The sequence below is a fragment of the Perognathus longimembris genome, chromosome 4, assembly GCF_023159225.1.
Source record: "Perognathus longimembris pacificus isolate PPM17 chromosome 4, ASM2315922v1, whole genome shotgun sequence".
Classification (NCBI taxonomy): Eukaryota; Metazoa; Chordata; class Mammalia; order Rodentia; family Heteromyidae; genus Perognathus; species Perognathus longimembris.
This window is the reverse complement of record NC_063164.1, coordinates 5,108,398-5,133,930: the sequence shown is the minus strand read 5'-3', so window position 1 is coordinate 5,133,930 and position 25,533 is coordinate 5,108,398. Positions and strand designations below refer to the sequence as shown.

Below are 25,533 nucleotides of genomic sequence, written 5' to 3'. Positions count from 1 at the left end.
GTACTATCGAGCCATTGTACTCTGCGGTTTCTAGAAGTAGAAGCATTTTTTGTTGAATTAGAATTCCTTCTTCAACATCACACTCAATGGGTGTACAGAATGGTATTACATGACATGCTGTGCTTTATAAAAATGATTCTGCTCTGGTCTGACATATAAGTTATCCACAACGGCTTAGTGCTGTAAATGTGACAGTGATGGAAGTCATTGGGCAGAATTGTCACACACACACACACACACACACACACACACACACACACACACACACACACACACACACACACTGGTTATTGATTCCCAGGAGTAAAATTACTAGATGAGCTGGGTGCTGGTGGCTCACGCCTGTAATCCTAGCTTTTTCAGGAGGCTGAGATCTGAGGATTGCCATTCAAAGCCAGCTTCTTATTTCCAGCGAACTACTCAGAAAAAGCTGGAAGTGGTTAGTGGTAGAGCACTAGCCTTGAACACAAAGAGGCTCAGGACAGGCCTTGATTTCCAGCCCCAGGACCGGCAAAACAAAACAAACAAACAAACAAACAAACACCAATTCGATCAAAGGACAGGAACATTTTTCAGGCACCTGACACAAAATGGAAAATTGCTTGCCAGAAATCTGTGCTCTGTACAAGAAAGTACCTGCCACATTCCACTACCCTATTCCGCATAGTGTGTGTGTGTGTGTGTGTGTGTGTGTGTGTGTGTGTGTGTGCATGCACTGGCGTACACACATACTCCTGCGTGCTGGCCCTAGGGCTTGAACGCACAGCCTATACACTGTCCCTGCTCAAGGGTAGCACTTTACTACTTGAGCCGCAGATCCACTTTTGGCTTGGGGTGGTTTCCTGGAGATAAGAGTCTCCCGGACTTTCCTGCGGGGCTGACACTGAACTGTGGATCCTCAGATCTCAGCCTCCTGAGTAGCTAAGGTTACAGGCGTGAGCCACCAACACCTGTCCCGTTTGTTTTGTTTGCCTTTTTTTGTTGTTGTTTTTAAATTCAAGCTGCAGACTTTCCATGATACTTGGATGAGTTGTTTATGCTTGTTGCAGATATTTCTGCTATAGTTTGCCTCTAACCTTCCTTTTAACTTACTTTGGCGGTACTAGGGTTTGATTGCAAGGCCCTGTGTGTGTAAGGATACTCCACCTCCCGAGTCATACCTCCAGCCATTATGCTGTAGTTATTTTTTCCAGTAAGGTTTCTTGCAGTTATGTCCAGCTTTCCTGGACTTTAATCTTCCTACTTATGATTTCCACATAGTTGAGACAACAGGCGTGCCACCGCACCCAGCATTTTTATTGGTTGAGGGGAGTCTCCTAAACTTTTATTATTTTTTTAACTTAAAAGAGGAAAGGTTTATTTTGGCTCACAGGATTTCTTCTGAACATTTTGCCCAAGCTCACCTTGATCCCACCGATCTATGCCTCCCAAGTAATTAGAATTACAGGTGTGACCCACAGTATCCAGCCTAAACTTTTTTTGCATGCAAAGTCTTACATTTTCATCAAGTCTATCTTTTTCTCCTGTGAGTTCTCCCTTTGCTTTTCGGGAGAAATAGGACAGGGCCTTTGTACCTAGTAAACTTGGATGAAGAGACACATCTTTAGTGGTTCGTTTAATTCCACAGGACCCTGGCTTCCTCGTCTGGAAACCATGCTGAGAATACCTGTATGGTAGAACTGTCGATGCGTTAAGTGAAAAGTGTGTATCCAGGGCTTAGCATTGCACTTAGCAAAAGCAATGGAGTGGTTGTGGTCTGTTGTTTCTACTTCTGTCTCTGTGTTTTACATTGAACACCTTTAATCTCACTGGAACTGAACAAATGGCACGTACTTAAGATTTGTATGCATTTTTCTGAAGTCACCATCTCTCTCAAAAACTGCTTTGCTTTTCCTCATTTTAATGACACGTTAGGTCTTTTTTGTGTGTATGCGCTGAAACTGGGACTTGAGCTCTTACATGGCTATTTCACTCAAGGTTGGCGCTGTACCACTTGAGCAACTTCTGGCATTGTTATTGAGTGTTGGCTTTGCTTTTGCTGGTTAATTAGAGATAAAATGCTAATAGATTTTTCTGTGGGCTGGCTTTGAGCTGTTTTCCTCAGCTCTCAGCCCCTGAGTAGTTAGGATTACAGGCGTGAGCCACCAGTGCCCACCACCTATTAAGTCTTATAGATGCCTTTCTTACCTGTATACCTGCTCATGAATACTTTTACCAACATCATTACCATTGTACTGTTACAACCTTATAAGATGTTATTTTCAGATTCTCCTATTACTTTTTAATGCTTTTTCTGAGCACACCAGATAATACGTTTGAGTAACTAGCTTCTTCCTAGTAGTGTGATAAATTGTGTCTGATTTCAGTTTTGTAACTCTTTTTTTTTATATAGATTTGGCATACGTCTTGTTCCGATCATTTCTGACCTTTGTTGCTGTTGTGAATGATACCTTTTCCCTCACAGTTACTGGTTCTTCCTGACCAGTAGCTTCTAGGGAATTTTATAAATTCCTCTTTCATTCTTCCACTTCACCCTGACTCCTTATTTCAAATTACTTTCTAGTTGCTTCTTACTGAATAATCTTACTTGTATCACCTGCAGATTATGATCATTTGTGGTCCTCCAATTACTTACAAATTATTCCAGTTTCATAATTAATTCCATTGGCCAGTAGTTCTAAACATGGTACAATGGGGACTATTGGGAAAAGCAAATGTTACCTTGAGAAGTCTCAGATTGGATGGCCCAATATTGGACACATAGGGAGAACTACATGAAAGTAAATCGTTGCTTTTAATAGGTCAAAGAATGGACCAATAGTCTCTTGTCTTATGAAAAATGTCCAAGAACTGAGTGATGATTTTCATCAAATGCTTCTTTAATGTCTCTTTTTTATTTATTGGCACAGTGGCTTTATTTTATCTTCAGTGCTAAGCCATTTGGTATGATTATAATAAACCATTCTTTATCTTTTTTTTTTTTTTTCTTGTCGGTCACAGGGCTTGTACTCTGGGCCTGGGCACTGTCTCTGTGCTCTTCAGCTCAAGGCTACTTGAGCCACAGTGCCACTTTCAGTTTTCTGGTGGCTAATTGGAGAGAAGAGTCTCATGGGCTTTCCTGCCTGAGCTGGCTTTGAACTGCAGTCCTCAGATCTCAGCCTCCTGAATAGCTGGGATTACAGGTGGGAGCTACTTGTGCTGGACTATCATCATTATTATTTACCAATAAGTGGTTATACAAATGGATTTCAATCCAACATGTCAGTGTGAGCCCAGTGTATCTTGGTCAGTGTCACCCCTTCATTGTAATTCCTCATTTCTCCCAACCCTACCCCTCCCATCAGTTTTCTGGGTTCTGTTTTCACATTATATGCATTGAATACTATAAGTGTATTTGCCAACCCTTTCTCTCTCCATTCCTCTGCCCCTCTTCTCCTTGACCTCTATACACACACACACACACACACACACACACACACACACACGTTTCAGCTTCCTGAGAAAACCAACTATCCTTGATTGTAATACATTTTTATCATACTCTAAATTTTATTTACAGTTGTGTGGTGTGTGTGTGTGTGTGTGTGTGTATTCTCACAAGTCAGATGGGTCATATTATGGATTAAGAGTTATATGAAGTTCATTAGAAAGTATCTTGGAGCTACTTAGGAAGCATGATAATTATCTGTTTTTAGAAACATTTAAAAAATGTTTCAACAAAGCCATCATTGATAAAAATGATTGTTTAGTATTGATTTCCATTTCAGGGATATTGGTTTAGTCTTTTCCATTTCTTCTCACGTCCCCTTTGATCAGTTATATGTAATTTTCAGACAGCAAGTCATCAGTGGAAGTTTTCAAGTTTTCTCACACACAGTTATGCATCGTTTTCTATCATGGCAAAAAAATATTTTTTTAAATCACTGCTGCTATATTTCTTTCTCCACTTCTAAGTGTGTGTGTGTGGCGGCCAGGATCCCAACAGGAAATAGGCAGCACATTCAAAAGAGGTGGTAAGGAGAAGAACCGAGAAGCGGCCAGGCCCGCCCCTGGGGAGGGAGGCTTGCCCCCCTCCAAGCCGGGCAGGGCTGCCGAGCTGCGCGTCCTGAGGAGGACCTCCACCCCTGCTGATCCCCATCTCTGCCTCCCCTCACTCTGTGGGTGTCGGGTCCCCTTTCACCCTCGCGCATATTCCACCCCGGCGGTAGAAAGCTGGAGTGCGGCCCAATGTGCAAACCTTGGGGGGTGCTTAGTCACGAGAACGCCCCTCCTCCCCTCGCCCACTTAAAGAACGACTCGGGACACGAGTGCGGGCATCTCAGAGTGAGCTTCAGGAACTCCCACCGGATTTACTCAGGGGAGGGGTTTATATAACAGTAGTGGCGGCAGGAAGGGGAGGGACTAACTGCATACTGGCGATAGGCTGATAAGCTGCCCATCATAGTGATGTCACAGAACTTCCTCTATGGGCGGTCATCACATCCCATAGGACCGCCCCTTGGGCCTGGCCCGGAGCCATTTTCACACACACGTGGCCAAGGCGGAAGGCGGGGCTGGTTTGCTACCTCTTCCGGTTCTGGACCCAGAAGGGGGTAAGAGTGGCTAACAGCCACACAGCCCCAGGGCGGGAGAAGAGGCAGGTCTCTCGGCACTGCCCCTTAAAGGTATAGCCAGAGCCCAACATATGGGGGCCTCCGGTTGGCCAACGCTGGGTGAGGTGGCCTCTGGAGCTCAGGGAAGGCAGGAAAGGGCAGCGGAATGGAGCTGGGGGGACCAGAGGAAGACTGTGCAGCTGACTGGGTATTCGTTTCCCTTCCTACTTACCAAAGGCCTTATCTATGTTTTCATATATATAAATACAATTTATTTTATTTTTGCCACTCTGAAGATCAAACCCAGGGCAAGTAACAGTGCCCCTGGGCTACATGCCTGACATTTATTTGATCTGTTCTTCAAGGTTATCTCTGCCTTTTCAAGAACCCCTGTTGCATGCTAGAAGGTTAAGATCTGTTTTTCTCTCCTTTTAAAAAACCTCTTCGTGCTTTTCCTTTTGCTCACTTTTCTCAGATTGGTCTTCCTCCTCCTTAGCTTTCTCCAGGATGTGAGTTTGGTCTTCTGCCTCCACCTTGGCTTCTGCTCCAAGCCTGGCAGTGTCCGACCCCCGGACTGAGCCACTCAGCAGTTCTCTTTCTCTCCCAACTGACTTCTGCACTTTCAGACCCACGGCGGTCTCTTCCATCTCACAGAGTTCTCAGGTCAGACTTCTCCGCAGTGCCCTTTTGAAACAATAATGCTCTTTAAGATGGAGGCCGTTCCTTTGAATTCTTAGAAAAATGGTGCCTCTTGGCAGGCCTGGCGGAACACACCTGTGATCCTCGAACTTGGGGGGGCCGAGGAAGGAAGATGACAAGCGTGAGGCCAGCCCGGGCTACGCCGGGAGACAACATTGCAAAGGAAAGAGAGAGAGAACAAATGCATGAATGGATAATGAAAGAAGAGAAGGGAGGGAGGGAGGGAGGGAGGGAGGGAGGGAGGGAGGGAGGAAGGAAGGAAGGAAGGAAGGAAGGAAGGAAGGAAGGAAGGAAGGAAGGAAGGAAGGAAGGAAATGGTGTCCTTTTTAGATGCATCTGGTGATTTTTTTTCCTTTGACAAAGATCTGTGGAAGAAAACCTCATCTCTTTTAGAGATGGGAGTGGGTTTCTCCCCAATCCTCTTACCAGATAGGATGACCATCAGAGATGGGGATGTGAGAACCACACCCGAGGTCCATCTGGCAGTTGGGCAAGTCATGAGGCGGTGGTTGGACAGATGGTGAGATCCCGGCTTGTCTAATTCTTCGGTCTTTGCTTCCTGCAGCTATAGGAGGAAGAGTGCCGGCTGGGTCTCTGGGCTGCTCTTGTAGGATGCTCTGCCTGCCTCACCCCTACCCCCCACCTGCTGACCTCCTGTCACATGTCTGTCTGTCTGTCTGTCTTTCTCCCTCTCTCTCTCTCTCGGTTGGTCCTTGGACTTGAACTCTGGGCTTGGGCACTGTCCCTGAGCTCTTCAGCTTAAGGCTAGCCCTCTCTACCCCTTGAACCACAGCACCATTTCCAGTTTTCTGGCGATTAATTGGAGATAAGAGTGTCATGGATTTTCCTGCCCGAGCTGGCTTTGAACCGTGATCCTCAGATCCCAGCCTCCTGAGTAGCTAGGATTACAGGTGTAAACCACCAGCGCCCAGCTCTGCTGTGTCTCTTCCTGGGGGCAGGGCTCAAGTTAGCAATTTACGGCCTCTGTTCATCCCTGGATTTTAGCACTCTCTCCTGGCAATTCTTCAGGCTCGGGGCCATGGTGGTGAATAAATAGCCTTTATTTTCTCTCATTTCCATGTCGGCCCCAGTGGCTTTTTGAAGGCAGACTCTCCAACCCACCTCATCGGGACTACCGCACACCCCATCCTGTCCAGAAGTATGCGACATTTAGCCATGACAAAGAGAAAACGCATACCCGCCACAGCAGAAATTAGAAACCATGGAGAGAGCAAGCTTCACCGAGGGTTGAACAGCAGTGAACAGATAGGCAGAGGGAGACAGAAACACTTAGGGGGTGCCGTGACTTCCACATGAGATTTCCCATCTGTCTGCGGGGTGCCGGGGTGGGTGGGGGAGGATGCTCCTGAATATGTGCAGGGCGGGGGGGGGGGGTTGCTCGTCGGGCTAGGAATAGTTGAACAGAAATGGCACTATTTATCTAAGAGAATCAATCCGGCCCCATCCGGCCTGTTTCCTCCTCCTCTCATTTGCCCTCTTCTCATCTTAGCATCAAGTGTCTAGCACCACATCAGGGCTGACCGGCAATGTCTCCCCCACAGAAAGGAAGCCTTTCTGACTCGTCTCCCTCGGCTCTGCACCCGTGAAGGGGCGTCACGCGGGCTGCCTGCTCTAAGCCCCTGCCCGCGAGGATGGACAATGCCATCCTACCGTAGCAAAACCAAGTTCTGTCATCCTGACCAGACACAATCACCCCGAAACACAGCCCCGCCTCGGAGGCCAAGCAGGGAGCGTGTAGCGTGCAAATGAGGACCAAATCACCCCCAGAGAGCTGGTGGGCCCCCCCCCCGCCCCGGGGCCACCGGAGAGCCAAGATTACCACGTAGGGCCCTAGCTGTCTCCCACAATTCTGATGGGAGTCTTGGCTTTAAGCATCTTCAGTGCTATGTATTTGTGGTTCCAGGGAAGCGGAACCCAGGGCCTTGTGCAGGCTAGGAAATGCACAGCCCCTGGGCTGGGAATATGGCCTAGTGGCAAGAGTGCTTGACTCGCATACAGGAAGTCATGGGTTCGATTCCCCAGCACCACATATATAGAAAACGGCCAGAAGTGGCGCTGTGGCTCAAGTGGCAGAGTGCTAGCCTTGAGCAAAAAGAAGCCAGGGACAGCGCTCTGCCCTTCCCCCACCTCGCCCCTGGGTCCTCCTTCCCTCCTAAGGGGAGACTTCTCTTCCCGTTGTACTAGCTACTCTCCTTTCTTTTCTTTTGTTGGCTGTGGGGCTTGAACTCAGAGCCTGGGCACTGTCCCTGAGCTCTTTTGCTTTACCACACTTGGAGCCACAGCTCCGGCTCCACTTCTGGTTTTCTGGTGGTTAATTGGAGATAAGCCTCTCACAGACTTTCCTGCCAGGGCTGGCTTCGAACTATGATCGTCCCGTCTCAGCCTCCTGAGTAGCTAGGAATATGGGTGGCAGCCACCAGCGCCCGGCTTGTACTAGCTTGTGATTCTGGGCTCTCTCAGTACTACTGTGGGACTGTTGGTTTCAGCGTCTCTAGGACATCTGGAAGCCAGGCTGGTCCGCTGCACTTGCTCTCACTAGCTCTGTGTGTGTGTGTATCATGGCTCCTTGCTCGTTCTTCCTGTCTGCAAGCCCACGGCTTCAGGACGCCTGAGTAGCTTCCCCCACCCTCCTCCCTTGCTGGTGTGTGGGAGGAAGGGCAGGAGCCCAGAGAGAGAGAGAGAGAGAGAGAGACTCACTGCAGGGGGGGGGGGGCGGTGCTCGCCTCTGGCCTTTATCTCAAGGTCTCCCCAAAAGAGGGTTGAAGTTGTGAGCCATGAAGTAGGGCAAAGGGGTTGGGGAGGGTGTCTCCCAGTCCCCCAGGAACCTCTCTGGAAGGAGAGGGGTCTGGGCCAGACCCCTGTCTTGGTGTAAGACAATTGTGTTGTTCCAGCTCTAGAGTTCCAACAGGGGATAGAGGGACAGAACTGGGGGGGCGGGGGAGGTGGCGGGGAAGTGGGTAGGGAGGTAAAAGGAGGTGACTCTCCCCAGACTTCCTTGCAGCCCCCATTGGTTTGAAGCCATGAAATGAAAGATTGTAAAACCAGGGGCATCAAAGTATAAAACTTGTATACCTCAAAAAAAAAAAAAACCCTAACAAATAACTCCAAAATGTAGCAGAGATCACAGTCTTATAAATAAGCAAAAGATCAGAGACAGAGAGAGAGAGAGAGAGAGATGAAAAGGAATTTAGAAGAAAAAGAAGTAACTACAGCTAAACAGGAGAACATGACGAGCCTTTCTCACAGGGAAAAAGCAAACTGAAGCAAGCAATCCTTTTTCTTCCACTTCTCAGATGGGCAAAGATGCAAACGTCTGATGCTAGCCAGCGGGCAGGGGAAGTAGGCTCTTTCATATCCGGCGACGGGGAGACGCATGACACGGCCTCCCTGAGTGGCGGCTGCGATGCCCTCCCGAGATGTCAAACGCTGGCATCTCTCAGCCTCTGCGTCCCAGGGGTCAGGCGAAGTTCGTGGGCCAGCAAGCCCAGGTCCTGTCCTGAAGGCTGTCCCTGCAGGCCTGTACTCCATCTGCACAGGGGCAGGGACGCAGTGCATCGCCGCCATCTCCCTTCTCCTGACAAGGAAGCTGACGCCATGCGTTCACCCAGGACACAATGATGAAGCAACAGAGATGGTCTGTTGGAAATAAAAGCTGTTTTCTCAGCTCACGTCTGGTCAAATATATGACCATTTATCCACAGGATGAGGATGGTAAATCAATCAATCAATCAGTCTCAGGCTGGGAATATGGCCTAGTGGTAGAGTGCTTGCCTAGCATGCGTGAAGCCTTTGGTTCGATTCCTCAGCACCACATACATAGAAAAAGCCGGAAGTGGCGCTGTGGCTCAAGTGGTAGAGTGCTAGCCTTGAGCAAAAAGAAGCCAGGGACAGTGCTCAGGCCCTGAGCTCAAGCCCCAGGACTGACAAAAAAAAAAAAAAAAATCTCTCTCAGTGGACATGAGATGACCTCTAAGATTGTTTTTTCTTTTTCATGGAAAAAAGCAAAGCTCAAGGGACTGAGTTCAAATCCCAGTACCACAAAAAACAGAGAGGAAATTTCAGAGCAGCATATTTAATATGACTTTAAATGCACTTTAAAATGTGCATGCTGGGTACAGGTGGCTCACGCCTGTCATCCTAGTTACTCTGGAGGCTGAGGTCTGAGGATCACAGTTCCAAGCCAGCCTGGGCAGGAAAGTCCGTGAGATTCTTATCTCCAATTAATGACCAGAAAACCAGAAGTGGAGCTGCGGCTCAAAATAGCAGAGCACTAGCCTTGAACAAAGAGCTCAGAGACCGCACCTAGGCCCTGAGTTCAAGCCCAAAACCACAAAAAAAAAGAAAGAAAAGAAAAGGCTAAGTATAGCTGGGCACCAGTGGCTCATGCCTCTAATCCTAGCTACTCAGAAGGCTGAAATCCGAGCATCCTGGTTCGAAGCCGGCCTGGACAGAAAAGTCTGTGAGACACATATGTCCAATTAACCACCAAAAAGGTGGTAGAGCACCACCAGCCTTGAATGAGAAAGCTATGTGAGAGTACATAGCCTTGAGTTCAGGCCCCAGTACCAGTACATACACATAAAAAAAAGATGTGTGTGTGTGTGTGTGTGTTTAATAAATTGGAGGGTTTGTTTGTTTATTTGCCAGTGCTGGGCCTTGGACTCAGGGCCTGAGCACTTTCCCTGGCTTCCTTTTGTTCTGCCACTTGAGCCACAGCGCCCCTTCTGGCTGTTTTCTATAGATGTGGTGCTGGGGAATCGAACCCAGGGCTTCATGTACACGAGGCAAACACTGTTGCCACTAGGCCATATTCCCAGCCCAAATTGGAGTATTTTAAAAACACGAGTTTGGGACTTACTGGAAAGGAAACCGATATTTTCCATTTTATATCTTTCTGTGTGATTTTAATCTTTTTTCAACGAATGTGTAATCTTTCGACTTTAGTTAATGTAGACACTTGATGGGATATCTGCCACACCAGAGGGGCTAAGTGACACTTCTAGAAGGAAGCATTATTGTGAGCTTGGTCCCTGCATGGAGGGCCAGGCCAGAGGTGGGGGGGGGGGGGGGGGCGGTTCAAGATTCATGAGAACCCCAGGTGGAGGTTCGTTGTGGGTCGGAGGACGGATACACAGCCTTCAGGAAGAGAATGGGGTCCAATGGCAGTGGGCTTGCCTACACTGCTCCCTGCCTGCTGGTCTCAGCCATGGGGTGACTGTGGGGGGGGGGTGGACTTCTCAGGGACCAGGGTGGCTGCCAGGCTCTGGGCAGGACTCGGACCGCCCACCAGTGTACCCCCTCTCACCAGATGCTCAGACTTAGCAACTCCTCCTTCCAGAGGTTCTGGGAAAGTAAAATGTACCTCATCCCCCTTCTCCCACGGCAGACACACTGAGCTTCTAGAAAGAGAAGGATGGGGTGCCTTGCTAAAAGCATCCTCAAGGGTAACCCACCAGCGGTGGGGACAATCGGAGTCTCCGAAAGGACAGGAGCCAGCCTCCGGGAGAAGGGGCGGGAGGGGGAACCGTCTGTGGGGTGAGGAGGAGGAAGAGGAGGACACTCGGTTGGAAGGAGGTCCTGGGGTGCCTGGCCTTGGCCAGTGTGGCCCCTCCAGGCTGGCCTGAGACCCTTTCCTCACGCCTGGGAGTCATCTGTCTTCTCCAACCCCCCCCCCCCCCCACGTCTGGCTCCATCCTCCGGGCCAATAGGGAAGCTACCAGGTTGAGGAAGCGAGTCCAGATGGCGGGCCTGTGTAGATCAGACGCCACGGCTGTGAGGCTCCGAAGTCAATCCCGTCCCTGGGCCGATGGCTGCCCTGGGCCGATGGCTGGTGCTCTTGGTGCCCACTCTCCAAGACTGCTGGACGTCAGGGCTCAGCTCTGGCTCCACGCTGTCCACTCTGACAGGTTCCAGTGATGTCTTCGTTCTGTTTCAGGCACCGGAACTGTGTTTACACGTACAGAATCCTGCCCAATGAAGATGAGAAGTTCACTGTTCAGGTAAGCCCTCCGTCCACCTGCACCCGACCTGACTTGTGACCTTGCATCTTAAAAGGACATAACGGCAAAAAGAAAAAGAGGCTGTCCAGAGATGTAAGGAAAACGTGCGGCTCGGGTTCGCGAACTCTTTTCTTTGTAAGCGACTCCGATGAGCGGGAAGGGAGTCTAACACGGCACCTTTCAACTTCAAGCGCTCTCTTTCGCCCAGCACCGGGGCTCATGGCGTCTGCTTTTAACCATACGAGGTCAACACGCGCAAAACTCAATGTGCAATCAAATGGCAAAAAAGAAAAGCCAGCCGCACCCAACTCAGTCTGCCCTAAGCGCGGGACTGTGTGTCATCACGCTGAATGACGCGGGCGCCAGGAAAGCTCTGTGGAGGTCAGAAGAAAGGAGGTGCCCATCTCCAGCTCCTGGGGGTCGGGGGTGGGGGTGGCTAAGGCCTCAGGGACCCTAGCAAAAGTCACAGCTAGAACCACTGTACACCCCCATCTGAGCAGAGCCGCGGGACAGACATGCCCCCAGGGACAGCGCGGCATGGAAGAACAAGGACCAAGTCTGCAAGGCTTGGTGGAGAAGAAACGGGACGTGGGTAGAGAGAGGCAGGGAGGGCGCTGCGGCCGCTTCTGAAGCTCAAAGGGAAGCAGTAAATACAGGCACTGGGCGGGGGGCGGGGGGGGGTCTGATGACGCGGAGGTCCCTGGGGAAAAGATCCCCAGATCTGCGCCCAGGGAGAGAGGCTAAGCCAGGCACCGGTGGCTCACACCTGCCATCTCAAGGACCGAGGAAGGCTGAGATCTGAGGATCCCAGTTCGATGCCAAGCCTAGGCAGAAAAGTCTGGGGAACTCCAATTCGCTAGCAAAAAGCTGGAAGTGGGCCTGTGGCTCAAGTGGTAGAGTTACCAGCCTGGAGTGAAAAAGCCAAGGAAGAGGGCAAGGCCTTGAGTTCAAGTCCCAGTTCTCACACACACACACACACACACACACACACACACACACGAGGGAGAAGATATGTTGAGTGGAATGTCTCATTATGGGAATCAGAAGAAATCGCCTCTTGGCCCAAAGGGTGAGCCCTAAAAGTCTTAACTCCCAGGGAGGGGGTGTAAATTCTCCTGCTCAGAGCAGCCCAAGGAGAGAGGCAAGGTTGGCTCTAGGCTTCTACATCCTTCCCACCTGCGCACCCACAGCGACAGCCAAAAAAGGATCCTCTAGAAGGCCGTGGCCTTGGCCTGCACTAGTCACCGGGACAGGTGTGAGCACACACCTGACAGTTGTCAGAATGCGTTCTCTGACGCGGGCCCCTCGCTCGTGAAGGGTGTCACTGGGCCAGGCAGCCAGCCTCGGGGGGTCTGTGTCATTGAGTCCAGTTCTAGAGTGCTGTGACTGTTCCCGGCTGGTGTCGTTTGCAGGTGGTTTTCTCAGGGGAGTCTCAACTCTCTTAAGTTAAAAGTTGGTCAGTGTCTTTGATCATTTTTTTCCCCCTTGTGGTTTCTTTTATTCCTTCAAAGTGAAGACAAAAATTAAGTATGACTGAGAAAGGGCATGACTTTGTGGCTTCTGTGAAGTCTTTGTGCCCCAGGCTTTCCGTCTGGAGTCTGTGCCCTTCAAGACTTCACACTCCTGTGGTGACTTCCTGTGACCCCAGACCTCGTCACCAGCTTCAGGGACATGCAAGGACAGAAACTCCCTCTGACTAACTCACAAAGCGGGCAGGGGCCTCCGTGGAGATGTGCGGAACAGAGACGGAATGGAAAGCTGCTCCGGAGAGAGCGGGCTCCCTCCCGCATGGCTGCCACCTCAGCTCCTGGGGCTTCCTCCTCCTGACAGGCCCCCTTCCCAGGCCACAGTCTGCAGACGAAGTCTGATTGGCCCAGCCTCCCGGGGCTGTCTCTGCCTGGATGTGGCCATGGGGAGAGAGTGCTAGCCCACCCAACACCGGAGTCTACCCTTAAAAGCCTAAGCCTAGACAGTGAGTGGGTAACTTCAAGAAAAAGACGTGGGCCTTCCGTACAGATCTGTTCCTGACCGTGTACTAGCCTGTAGCTCAAGAACGGGAGCCATGAGCCTGGGTGGTCTGAGGAAGTTGCCCCCCTGCAGGTACCTATATACTTCCTATATAAATATACCTCCCAAATTAAATGACAGCAGACATTCGCCTGGGAGCCAACATAAGGCCCTGCATCATGAAGACAAGTCAGGGTCTTCTGAGGAAGTTCGGCAGTTATTGATCACTACTTATTTCAACTCAAGTTCCTCTTTTCACATTAAGAGAAAACCTCACACTTCCCTGAACTTAGCCATGGTTTCGGAATAACTCATTTCTTACACCTGAACCTCTTTGTGCTGACAGAATATGAGATTCCCCTAAAGCGGCAGCTGGCCTGAAACATTGCCAGATGAAGCAGCGAGAGGTTCGGTTGCTCTACCTCCTCAAGGTGCACCGGGGCAACTTGTTCAAACCAAAGACCGCCCCCCCCCCTCCGCTATGTTCTTTCCCCGGAAGCCACATAGATAGCTGATAGATAGCTCACTATCTGTGATGGCGCCGTTGGGCAAGGGGAGTCATGACCCCGACACCCAGAGTCTGTTCTGTCACTCCCGACTTCACGGTCAGAGATGGGACTAGAACCCGATCCAGCACCTCTGTTTTCTGTGTGAATGTGGCCCAGAGCTGCAGACCTTGGGTCTCATAGCCAGGACTCCGGCCCCTGCCCACACCTGGCTGAGCACTGGAACCCCTTGGGCAAGGTCAAGACTGCCGGGGAGGAGGAGGAGGCAGGGCACTGGCCCTTCCTTCCGTTGGAGATGGTATTTGAATGCAAATGGAACTTGGCCGTTTACTGTGGGCAGGGTTCTGTAAGACAGTGGAGGTAGAATCTCCCCACCCACCCACGTGCCCACTGGCAGAAGGGGGCTGCCTGCCCCGGGGCCAGGGTGCGGCCTTACCGTTCCCATTCCTGGTAAGGATAGAAGAGACACGAAACATAGCTGCCATCTCCACTGGAGAGCATAATTCAATTCCAACCAATATGGGGTGGGGTCGGGGAGGTGGAAGAAAATGAAAGAGCAAGAGCACGGCGAGGTGGTGAAAGAGGCAAGAAGGGAGGAGACCTGACAGGGGGAAAGGGAAAGCTAAAGGAGGAAGCAAAAGTCAGAGAAAGAAGAAGGCTCTGAGTTGGGTGGCGGCGGCAGTTGTGAGAGAAGAAGAGAGATACAGCCGAGTAAGGAGATAGCAGAGAAAAGCAGTGGAAGAGGAGGAAGACAAGATGTTCCAGAAGATTCTAGGGAGGGGTGCTGGGGAGGGAGTGAACCTCTGCAGAGATCAACCCCCACCCCCCTTAGCTCCGTTCTCTGGGCTGTGGATTTCATGTCAGCAATGCCCCCCTGGTGACATGGGAAAGCAGTTATAAAGGGGTTCCTCGGGCCTAGGGGAACCTTCTAGACGGGAGCCTGCCTTCCTATCCTCCAAGTTTGGAGAGCTGTGAGGCCAGACTAAATGAGGACACTCACTGCCCCCCCTCCCCAGGCCGCGGGTTCCCACACCCAGCCCGGGGTTTCTTGTAAGGCTCCCTTCCTGCCTGGAAAGGGAAGTGACTCTCCCCTCTCTGCTGCTGACTGCCCTGTGAGCTGTTCAGTGGCGGCCTGGTGAAGAGGCTCTGCTCCCGGAGAACCACAGGCTGCTCCGAGGGGGGCCGAGGGGTCCTGCCGGAGCCCTGCACCTCGGGAAGAAAAGGCAGCAAAGAAACCAAGGGGCCCGAGCCCTCTGTGAGCTCCGGAGAGGAGACGCGCGACTCAAGCTCCCGGGCCCCGTCAGTGGCTGCTGGGCTGTTCTGGGCAGTGTGGCTTCTAGAGAGAGAAATGAATACAACCACCTTCCAGAAGTGGCTCGAACACACACTTCCTGACCTTGCGCAGGGAGGCGCACTGAACAGCTCAGGCCGCCGGAGCCACTCGCTCCGCGGAGACCCCCAGCTACCCAAGGACAAGGGCTCCCGGGGGGAGTGCACAGGCCTGACCAGGCCCTTTTAGGGTACGACTTGCTCCTTTCCAGGACCTTCCCTTCTGCTCTTCTAAAGGTTGTGACCAGGTCTGTTCTCTAAGCCGCTGAATATTTCCAAACATCTTACAGTTGTTCTTATGCTGGAAGCAGAATTTGAGAGCTTGTGCACGTGGCCCATGACTATCTATAATCCTAGCTACTCGGGATGGTGAAAATTGGGAATCTCGTTTCAAAGCCAGACCAAGCAGAAAGTCCAAGAGACGTTTATCTCCAATTAATCCGCCAAAAACCAGAAGTGGAGCTGTGGCTCAAGTGGTAGAACACCATCTTGAGAGAGAAAAAAAACAAACAACAACAATGAAGGGACAGTGCCTGGGCCCCAAGTTCAAGCTCTTAATACCAGCACCAAGAGAGAAAGAGAGAGACATATGGACAGAGAGAGAGAGAGGAAAGAAGGGAGGGAGGGAGGGAGGGAGGAAGGAAGGAAGGAAGGAAGGAAGGAAGGAAGGAAGGAAGGAAGGAAGGAAGGAAGGAAGGAAGGGGGAGGGAGGGAGGGAGGGAGGGAGGGAGGGAGGGAGGGAGGGAGAAGGGAGGGAAGGGAATTTGAGGACTCTAAAATTCTTGGGTTTTTCCCCCCAAGATTCTACAGCAGTATTGTTCCACCACCTTTGGGAATTCAGAATTACAGAGTCCCAGCCAGAAATCCAGGCCTGCCTCGCACTGGTTCCCACAGAGGAAGCGCATTTTGTCTTTTTTTCTGCTAGAAACGGGTGGGGTTTCTTTTCTTTTCCATCCGTGTCATTCTTCCTCCGTCGGTAATGTCTTGACTGTGTTCCGCTGGTTCACTTTGCAATCTGCTGATCTTCTGTTGACTCAAAAGGCATTTTGTTCCACCTCATCTGATATCTATGCTGACACCCCGAGAAAGCCAAGTCTCCCCTCATTTTCTAGCCATGCGGGGCACCCCCCAGCCCCCCCATGCTCTTGGGAACAAGCAAGCATTCCCCTACCCCACCCTTTTTCTCTTGTGAGACTGAAGGAGAATTCTTTCATGGGTTTCCTGGAAAAAAACCCGGAAAGAGTATTCGTGCTGGTTGTTATCTCTAGCTCCATCTTCTCTGCCTCCCCCGCAGCCATCTTGTTCCTGCGTCCCCACGTTCCAGAATCTTCTGGCCCATCTTGCTCTAGATAGTAGGCCCATTTCCTTTCTTTGTTGAACCAAGTAATACAAGGTGGCTGTAAACTTGCATTGTGGGGTTGGGAATAGGGTGCAACTATCACGAGATGTGGCATGGCCTTCTAGCCACACCTTTGTCGTAGACATCACTGCGCAGAAGAAAAATGGCTCCTTTTCACCTCTGGAAGTTGTCATAGGCTGTGATAGCCGGAGCTGCTGCCACCGTCTTGTAATCATGAGTATCTGGAGGGTGAGGTCAAGGTACAGATGACAGAACAGATAGAAAGGTGAAGTTGGGTCCTAGAAGATCCCACTGAATTAACCCAGCCCGAGAGGCCACCTGCCTCTTCACTTCCTATTCGATGAGAGAATCAATTCCTTTTTACTTCGCATAGTTGAGTTAGGGTTTTCTGTTCACGACAGCTGGAAAGTGCCCTTGCGTACTAATGTTTGGGCCCTCCTGGGGGAATTTCAAAGCAGGAGTTGTGTGTTTTACATTGAACACCAAGTTTTATTGCACCAATAGTCAACAAGCCAAGGTCAGACAGGAATGTCCCCCTCAGCTGTGCCCTTCCCTGGGCTGGAGCCACGCTGCCTGGAGCTGCCTCCTCTCCTCCCATGCCTCCGACGTGTCTCATTCCTGTGACAAGCACCCTTGGGCTCAGTATTCTTCTCTCCAACCCGAACCAGAAAAAGCACAAACCCCAATCAATACAGCAGCCATCTCCGTGACCAGAGTGGCCTCTTGAGTCCAGGCTTTTTACAGAATGATTTCCTTTCTCATCTCAGCTACATCCTCAGAGATCAGGAGCCCCTTAAAACTGTACCAGCTAGAACTAGAGTTGCCCTGGAAGAAAACCTCTTCTCCTGAGGACTCTGGCCCGATCACTCCGTAGAAAAATGCCTCCGCCTCTCTTTCGGGGAGCCCTCACTGACTCTCTTTTATTTTCTTTGGCATCCTTGTGGCTGCCCAACTTGGTATCATTTATCACTGATGTCTTTATCATCTATTCTTGAGCTTCCTCTTATTTAATGAGGGGCCCATAAATATTGAAAGAGGAGATTCAAGCTGCTGACTAAAGAATGTAGAAACATTGGGTGTTGGTGGCTCAGGCCTGTAATCCTACCTACACAGGAGGCTGGGATCTGAGGATCAGGGTTCAAAGCCAGCCTAGCCAGGGAAGTCAGTGAGACACTTATCTCCATCCAATTATAATCACTCATGCGCACGCACACACACACACACACACACACACACACACACACACGGGTTTTTGTTTATTTTTTTTAGACAGATCTCTGCTACATTGCCCAGTCTTGAACTCATGATAGCAGGTCCACGTGTGTTGAAGTCGAGGCATTCCAGGAAACTCCCACAGCCAAGCAGCTCCCTTCCCATGGGAGGAGATGAAGGGCCCCGAAGCCCCTGTGAAAGGACCCGGGCCGGGCTGGGGCTCCCTGGCCTGCGTCTGTCCTCTCATGGATCACCCACCACCACCATCTCGAGAACTCCCCCGGAGCCAAGGCTCGCCCGTCTCACTCCATTGTATCTGCAGCTCCAGAAGAAGCACCCAGCGCCTAGGACGCTCCTGGGAGACATTTGCTAAGGATCGAGTGATTTGGGGGGAGTTGGTGACATGAACAAACTCTTGGCCTTGAGCTCTACATGGCTCTTCGCTAGTGGTACTGACCACACTTCTGATGTGGGGGTGTTGGGACACCCCTCCACCCCACTGCAGGGCTATCAGAGGGCCCCAGGCACTGCTGGGACCCAGGCCCGGATGTTTGGGGGCCCCAGGCCTCAGGGCCTTGCCTCTGCAGGCTGTTCCCAGGGGCCCCATCTGCCAGCTGCCGCCGCCCCCCCAGGCTCCAGGAGAGGGAAAGCGGCAGGCTGGAGGGAGAAGCGTGGGGACGGGTCGTGAAGGATGAAAACACACGGTGCCATGGGCTCCTAGCCGCGAGCAAACAGAGGCTTCTCAGCCCATTGGAACACTGAAAACTTTGGAAGTAGAACCATTCGTGCAGGTGTTTGGTATTGGGCAGCCTGTAGAATTATAAACATCATCTACCTGAGCAGAGACGAAAGGAGGGTGGGGAAATCCTTCAAGGGGAGTGGTTCGAACCAAGCTGTATTCTTTTTTTTTTCCAGCGGTGTGAGGAATGAAACCCAGGGCCTTGCGCATGCTAAGCAAGTGTTTTACCACAGAGCTAATCCAATCCCCACCCAGACTCCCTCCAGGTGCATCTTAAAGATGAGCTTTGCTTGGACGGAGGGAAAGGAGAAATGGAGAGAACAAAAGAGATGAGCTTCCCTAATTGCATGTAGCAGAGGGAAAGAGCCATTTTAGCCAGGCACCAGTGGCTCATGCAGCTACTCAGGAGGCTGAGATCTGAGGATTGCGGTTGGAAGTCAGCTGGAGCAGGAAGATCGGAGAGGCTCCATCTCCAATTAACCAGCAAAAAGCCATACTAGGTGGAGGTCTGGTACAAGTGGTAGAGCACCAACTGTGAACATGCAAGCAGAACAAGTTTGAGGCCCTGAATTCAAGCCATAGTAGCAGCACAAAAATTTAACGATAGTATTAATAAATAGTATTATTAATAGTATTAATAAATGTAGAGGGTTGGAGGTGTAGCTTAGTCATAGAGCACTTCCTTCCTTACCTAGTATGCCCAAGGCCCTGGATTCAATTTCCAGCATCACTTGTCACTGACATTGATAGATAGATAGATAGAGATATATAGATATATTATATAATAATATAGCTTGTTGGTTAGACCCAAGTCTAAACATAAAATTCGCTGTGTTTCATGTCTGCCTTGTCACCTAGCTTGAGATGATGTCATCTGCTGTTTTCAGTGTGCCTGTGTTGGATGGTGACCCAATACCCCAGATCAGGTGTGGAATCGCCCACTGGTGGTGTTATATAGGGACTCCGAAAGGCTTGGATTTTGGAGCGCTTCAGGTTTGGAGTTTTCAGATTAGAGATGCTCCTGCCATGGGTGCCAACGGCTCACACCTGTAATCCCAGCTGCTCAGGAGGCTGAGATCTGAGGATGGCAGTTCAAAGCCAACCCCAGGCAGAAAGGCTTGTGAGGCTCTTGTCTCCACTAAACTACCAAAAAAGCCAGAAGTGACACTGTGGCTCAAGTGATAGAGTGCTAGCCTTGGGCAAAAAGGTCAGGGGCAGCAACCAGGATGGAATCCAAGCTCCAGGACTGGCACACAACAAAACAAACCAAACGATGGCAGGTACTACTTGACCTGGCCCCTTTTCCGGCTCCCCGGCTGCTGCGCTGGGCCTAGCTTTAGGCTGCGCCTTCTTAGAGGAAGAACTTCTCTTCTTGGTGGCCCCTGACGGGCCCCCAGGCTGACAGCGTGCTCGGACTCTCATCCTTCCCTCAGAAAGTATGTGTGTGCTGAATTCAAACCCGAGTCACCACGGGGAAGGAGGCTTTCTTTTTCTATATGAATATTTGTGTGTATGTGTGTGGTTTTTTGGCAGTACTGGGTTTGAACTAAGGAACTTGTGCTTGTGAGGCGGGTTCAGTACTGCTGAGACATGCTTTATGCTTCCTCCCTGGGTATTTTTAGGCTAGGGACTTGATGCCCTCCCAGGCACGGAGAGGGACCCATGATCTGCCTGCTTTTGTGAGATGCCGTGGTTTGAACTCAGGGCTTCGCACCCGTGCCCTGCCATAACCCTTTTCTCTGTAGGTTATTTTTTAGGTTGGGTCTTGCCATTTATGTTTTCTGCTACTGGGAGGACTTGAACTTAGGGTTTCTAGCTCTCACAGCTAGTGCTCTACCCCTTGAGCCATGCCTCCAAACGAATGAAAAACAAAAGCCAGGGCAGAAATCTGCCTTGTAGGCTGTTCCCCCCCCCCGCCCCCCGCAACCCCAGAACCCCAGTCTGCCACCTGGAAGACCACAGTTTGAAGATCAGGCTCTGCCAGGCCAACCCTTCCTAGGTACTTCAGCCATTCCTCACGCTCCCTCCCCGTTGAGATGGCTCCCATGATGCACTCTGCCTGGTGTCTCCACCTGAGCGCACCCCAGCATCCCCAGCTGCAGGGGAATGACCCCTCCCACCAGGCGGTGGAGGAGGAGGGGGGAGGGGGAGGGGAGGGGAAGGAGGGAGGGGAAAAAGGAGGAGGGGAGGAGAGGGAGGGCAGTCTGAGCTACACTAGGCTTCCAGGGGGCCGTGCTGGGTGTGGCTCACGTCATATTTGCCACTAAAACTCTAGTTCTAGCGTGAGCTCCCTCAGTGCCAGATTGCTTCGTTCCCTAAACGGCCCCTTGCTAGGCCCAGTCCATTCCTGCGGAGGGGTGAGCATGGCTTCCGCCCGGTTCTGTTGCCCAGAAAGTTGGAGATGCCTCAGAGCTAGGTGATAGCCTGACCCTGGCACCCCACCTCCTGGGTCGGAAGCCAAACCCCTGAGGTCAGACAAGCCCAACAGCACGAAGAACCTGAGCCCAGGCTGACCTGGGAGTGCCCCAACTCGGCCCAGACTTCTCCAGGTACTTCTGTTTTTTTTTTTTTTTCTTTTTTTACTGGTCCTGGGGCTTGAACTCAGGGCCTGAGCGCTGTCCCTGGCTTTTTTTGCTCAAGGCTAGCACTCTACCACTTGAGCCACAGCTCTACTTCCAGCTGGTTAATTGGAGACAAGAGTCTTACAGACTTTCTTGACTGGGATGGCTTTGATCCTTGATCCTCAGGTCTCAGCCTCCTGAGTAGCTAGGATTACAGGCGTGAGTCACTGGCACCTGGCTCCAGGTTCTTTTTTTTTTTCTTTTTGGTCTAAGACTGGGATTCGAACTTGGTACCTGATGCTTTCACTCATTGGCTAACGCTCTACAGAGCAACAACCCCCCCCCCAACTCTACGCTCCAGGGACTTCTTAATTACTCAGAAATTAATGTCACAAAATGCTTTGTCAAAATCCGCATGTATTAAATTAACCATCACAAATGTGCGGTACCTATGTTGGATTTAGTGCCCTGTTTACCTCAGACATTCTTTTTTTTTTTTTTTTTTTGGCCAGTCCTGGGCCTTGGACTCAGGGCCTGAGCACTGTCCCTGGCTTCTTCCCGCTCAAGGCTAGCACTCTGCCACCTGAGCCACAGCGCCACTTCTGGCCGTTTTCTGTATATGTGGTGCTGGGGAATCGAACCTAGGGCCTCGTGTATCCGAGGCAGGCACTCTTGCCACTAGGCTATATCCCCAGCCCACCTCAGACATTCTTGTCATGTGTGCCAGTAATGTTTCTTGAACTCAGGGCCTAGGCAGTGTCTCTTAGCGTTTCTGCGTGAGGCTGGTGCTCTTCCGCTTGAGCTACAGCTCTACTTCTAGCTTTACGGTAGTTAATCAGCCGTAAGAGTCTTATAGACTTCCCTGCTCAAGTTGGTTTTGAATTGTGATCCTCAGATCTCAGACTTCTGAGTAGCTAGAATTATAAAGGTGAGCGAGTGGTACCTGGCTTAAAGAATTTTTTTTTTAAATCCGGGGAGTTTTGCATCATAATCTAGAATTTTCACCTTCCCTAGACAAATGAGATGCTTCAATCTCCTTAGACCTGCCTCGCTCCAGGGTGATATAAGTGGAGCTGAGAACCTTCTTCAGTTATGGGGGACATTTCTCTTAGATGTGGGGCAGTTTCCCCCCGCCTCCCGCCCCAGTGCGTTACCCCCCGCCCCGGCTTCTTCCACTCACTTACATCACCAGCCCGCCCTCCCAAGGCGTCTGAGCTCTGATCGCCATGATGTGCAAGCAATAATGTCATTTGCGAGGCAAAAGGTGGCTCTCTTCTACTATGTAAATACAACATAAAAAGCAGGTTTAGGCAGGTGTGTGTGTGTGTGTGTGTGTGTGTGTGTGTGTGTGTGTGTGTGATGGTACTGTGGTTTGCACTCGGGGCCTGGGCACTGTCCTCTAGCTTCTTCACTCAAGGCCGGCACTCTACCACCAAAGCCACAGCTCCACCTCAGGCATTTTGCGGGTTAGTTGGTGATAAAGAGCGTCGTGGACGCTTCCTGCCCTGGCTGGTTTTGAACCCCGTCCCTCAGATTTCAGCCCCCTGAGTAGCTAGGATTACGGGTGTGAGCCACCGGTGCCCACCTAGCAGATTGATCTCTTGCCCAGCCTTCTCTTCCTGCGATCTCAGCCCCCCTTCCCTGCCTGGGTTCAGAGGCGTGTCTGTTTCTGGAAACAGTAGGGACTTTCGGTTCCCCCTGGGGGCTGGTGCTTAGCCAAGCTGCCTGTCTTCTGTCCCCTAAACAGAGCCGCTTCCCCAGAGGCCTGGGCTCACCCCTCTGCAAAGCCACAGGCCCCACGTCGGTGGGCTGGGCGACCCAGCATTCAACTTGCCAACCAGAACACTTTGTTCTGTCCCTTTCTGGAGGCTCTGGGCGCTAATACTCACCACACCTGTAATCCTAGCTGTTCAGGAGGCTGAGATCTGACGATTGCAGTTCAAAGTCAGCCTGGGGCAGAAAAAAGTCTGTGCGACACTTTTCTCTAATAACCCCCCTCTCCTCTCCCTCCCCCCCAAAAAAAGCCAGAAGTAGAGCTGTGGCTGGATTGGTAGAATGCTAGCCTTGAGGAAAGAAAACAAAAACAAGTGAGAGTGAAAGTGAGAGCACAAGGCCTAGAAGTTCAAGCCCCCCCACACACCACACACACCTCATACAACACTGTGCATTGGTGTTTTTGCTGTTAATATCCGCTGTGCTTGGACCAACCTTGCAAGGACCTCCTGCTGGCCCAGGCTGGCTGCCAGTCTTGGTGGTCGCGTGGTGGGGCTGTCCCTCATCCCTTCTTGGCCCCGGCGGAAGGACGGGGGCTTCGGGGGGCTTCTTCCCTCGTGGCAGAGCTCAGGTGGCCTCTTGGGAAACCACCGAACCGCTCCCGCCGGTCGTTGGCGCAGATCTAATGGCCAGCAGCGACGCTGGTGACCCCGTCCATACCCCAGGGGGACAGCACTGCCATCCTCAGGCCCCTTGCTCCTTTCAGTGACACCATCCGAGGCCTCAGAGGTCACCTTAGCACCAACTGGGGAGGGCAGGGCCCCGCCGTCCAGCCTGCCCATCCCTGGGGAGGAGGGGGCTGGAGGAGGACCTGGAGCGCTCTGGCTGGCAGGAGCCTGCCAGAGAGAGAGCCTGAGGGGAGGGGATTTCGTGGAGTGAGAAGCAAGTCCAGGGACGCCAGGAGGCAGGGCAGAGCCCCTGCCAAATCAGCCCAGGAAGTCTTCCCAGAAGCAGGCACAAGAAAAGCTGAAGAGCTCGGCACCCGAAGCAGATCCGTTACGGGGAAGACCTGGAAGATGGCTTCCTCTGTCCCCTGTGCCAGGAGCACCCAGGTCCCTACGCCAGCCCAGGGCTCTGCTGCCCGCTGCCAAAGCCACCCGTCCGCAGGCCTGCCCCACACAACCGCCCAGGGCGCCTGGGGCTCCAGCTCTGGCCTGGCGTCTGCACGGACCAAGCGGGTGAGAGGAGAGCCCTGTGCTCCTCCGCCGCCCTCTCCCCCGGCCTGCCTGGTCCCACTCGCTCCCTGGGCGTCTCTTTTCTGTCGGTGGTGCGTTGTCTTATTCTCTCAGCACCTTAGAGATTGCCAAGGGACCTGCAGGTTTTATACAAAAGCCTGTAGGAGGACATAGATCTAAAATGGTCTTATATGATTAGAAAAATAATAACACTTTTAGATAGGCTCCCTTTCCAACTCCTCGCCCCGGTGTGCGGGCACGTGCGCAATAGCATGTGTTCATGTGCGTTTGTAGGGGGTGTGTGTGTGCATTTGTGTGCATACGCAACTGTGTGCGCACTTGCCTGCGTGTTTACAGGTGTGTTCACGCGGGCATGTTTGTATGTGTGTTTGCATTGGTGTGCACTTGTGTAGGTTTGTATATTCCGGTGCACGTGAATTAACGAAGGGAGCTAAGTTACGCAAGCTGGTTCTAAGAAACCTTTTCATTATGCTGCCTAGCTCAGAACAGTGTGCATCCTACACCACTCAGATTAAGAAATAAGTTGTTTCCCAGCCCGGTGGTCCTGTTGTGTTGTGATTTATTTTTATTTTAAAATAATTTGAGTTAGAAACGTTTCAAGTGTAGTAGGAAGAGGCCCTCTGCCCTTGCTCATTTTCCTCCCTGAGAACTTCAGCATCTGGTAAGTTTCTTGCTCTGTTACAGCACCACTATTGTTTCTCAGAGTTATTGGAGAGTAAGTTCCTGACGACGCCCCATTTCAGTGTTTCTTTCCTACGTGGTAAGGACTCTCCCCCAAAACACATTCAGCCATCAAAATCAGGAAGTTAGCCTTGGTTCATCCTATCCTTAGGCTCCATTCAAATTTCTTTGGCAATCTTGATAGGCAGATCTACATATATTTCTTATATATCATGAAAATGACATACGATTTCCCTCCTGGCGACCAACATTCCACACAGAATCTCAGGTTACATAGAACTGTTACCTCTCTTCATTGTTGTGGAGCTGGGCACAGTTCCGGGTCTTTCCTGACCTTGGCATCTTTGGGGAACAGGCTGACCGTCTTGTCTTGGAGAGTATGGAGGTTTCCACCTTGAATGGCCCAGGACCTGTACTTTCTGCAGGACTGACCAGAAACCCTGCTGTGTTCCTTGTGCTCATGTCAGGAGATGCACGATGCAATAAAGCTAACTTTGAGCATGCTCAATTGCCCTCAGCGGCTCAAAATCACTTTGGGGGGGGGAAGGGGTCAGTCATGGGGCTTGAATTCAGGACCTGGGCGCTGTCCCTGACCTTCTTTTGCTCAAGGCTAGTGCTTTACCACTTTGAGCCACAGCGCCACTTCTCATTTTATGGTGGTTGATTGGAGCTAAAAGTCTCACAGACCTTCTTACCCAGGCTGGATTTGAACTGTGATTTTTAGATCTCAACCTCCTGAGTAGCTAGGATTACAGGCCTGAGCCACCAAGTAGCTGGCAAAATCACTCTTAAAGATCCAACCTCTTGGGGCTGGGAATATGGCCCAGTGGTAGAGTGCTTGCCTTGCATACATAAAGC

The 25,533-nt window shown here is 51.3% G+C and overlaps 1 protein-coding gene across 1 annotated transcript in view; it reads left to right on the top strand.

Annotated features, from left to right (window-relative positions):
• Inpp5d (inositol polyphosphate-5-phosphatase D) overlaps positions 1–25,533 on the top strand; it is an 89,890-nt gene that overhangs the window by 7,303 nt on the left and 57,054 nt on the right. The window contains exon 2 of the mRNA XM_048344479.1: positions 11,248–11,311. Within this exon, the coding sequence (XP_048200436.1) occupies positions 11,248–11,311 (64 nt within the window). The remainder of the gene's footprint in view (positions 1–11,247; positions 11,312–25,533) is intronic.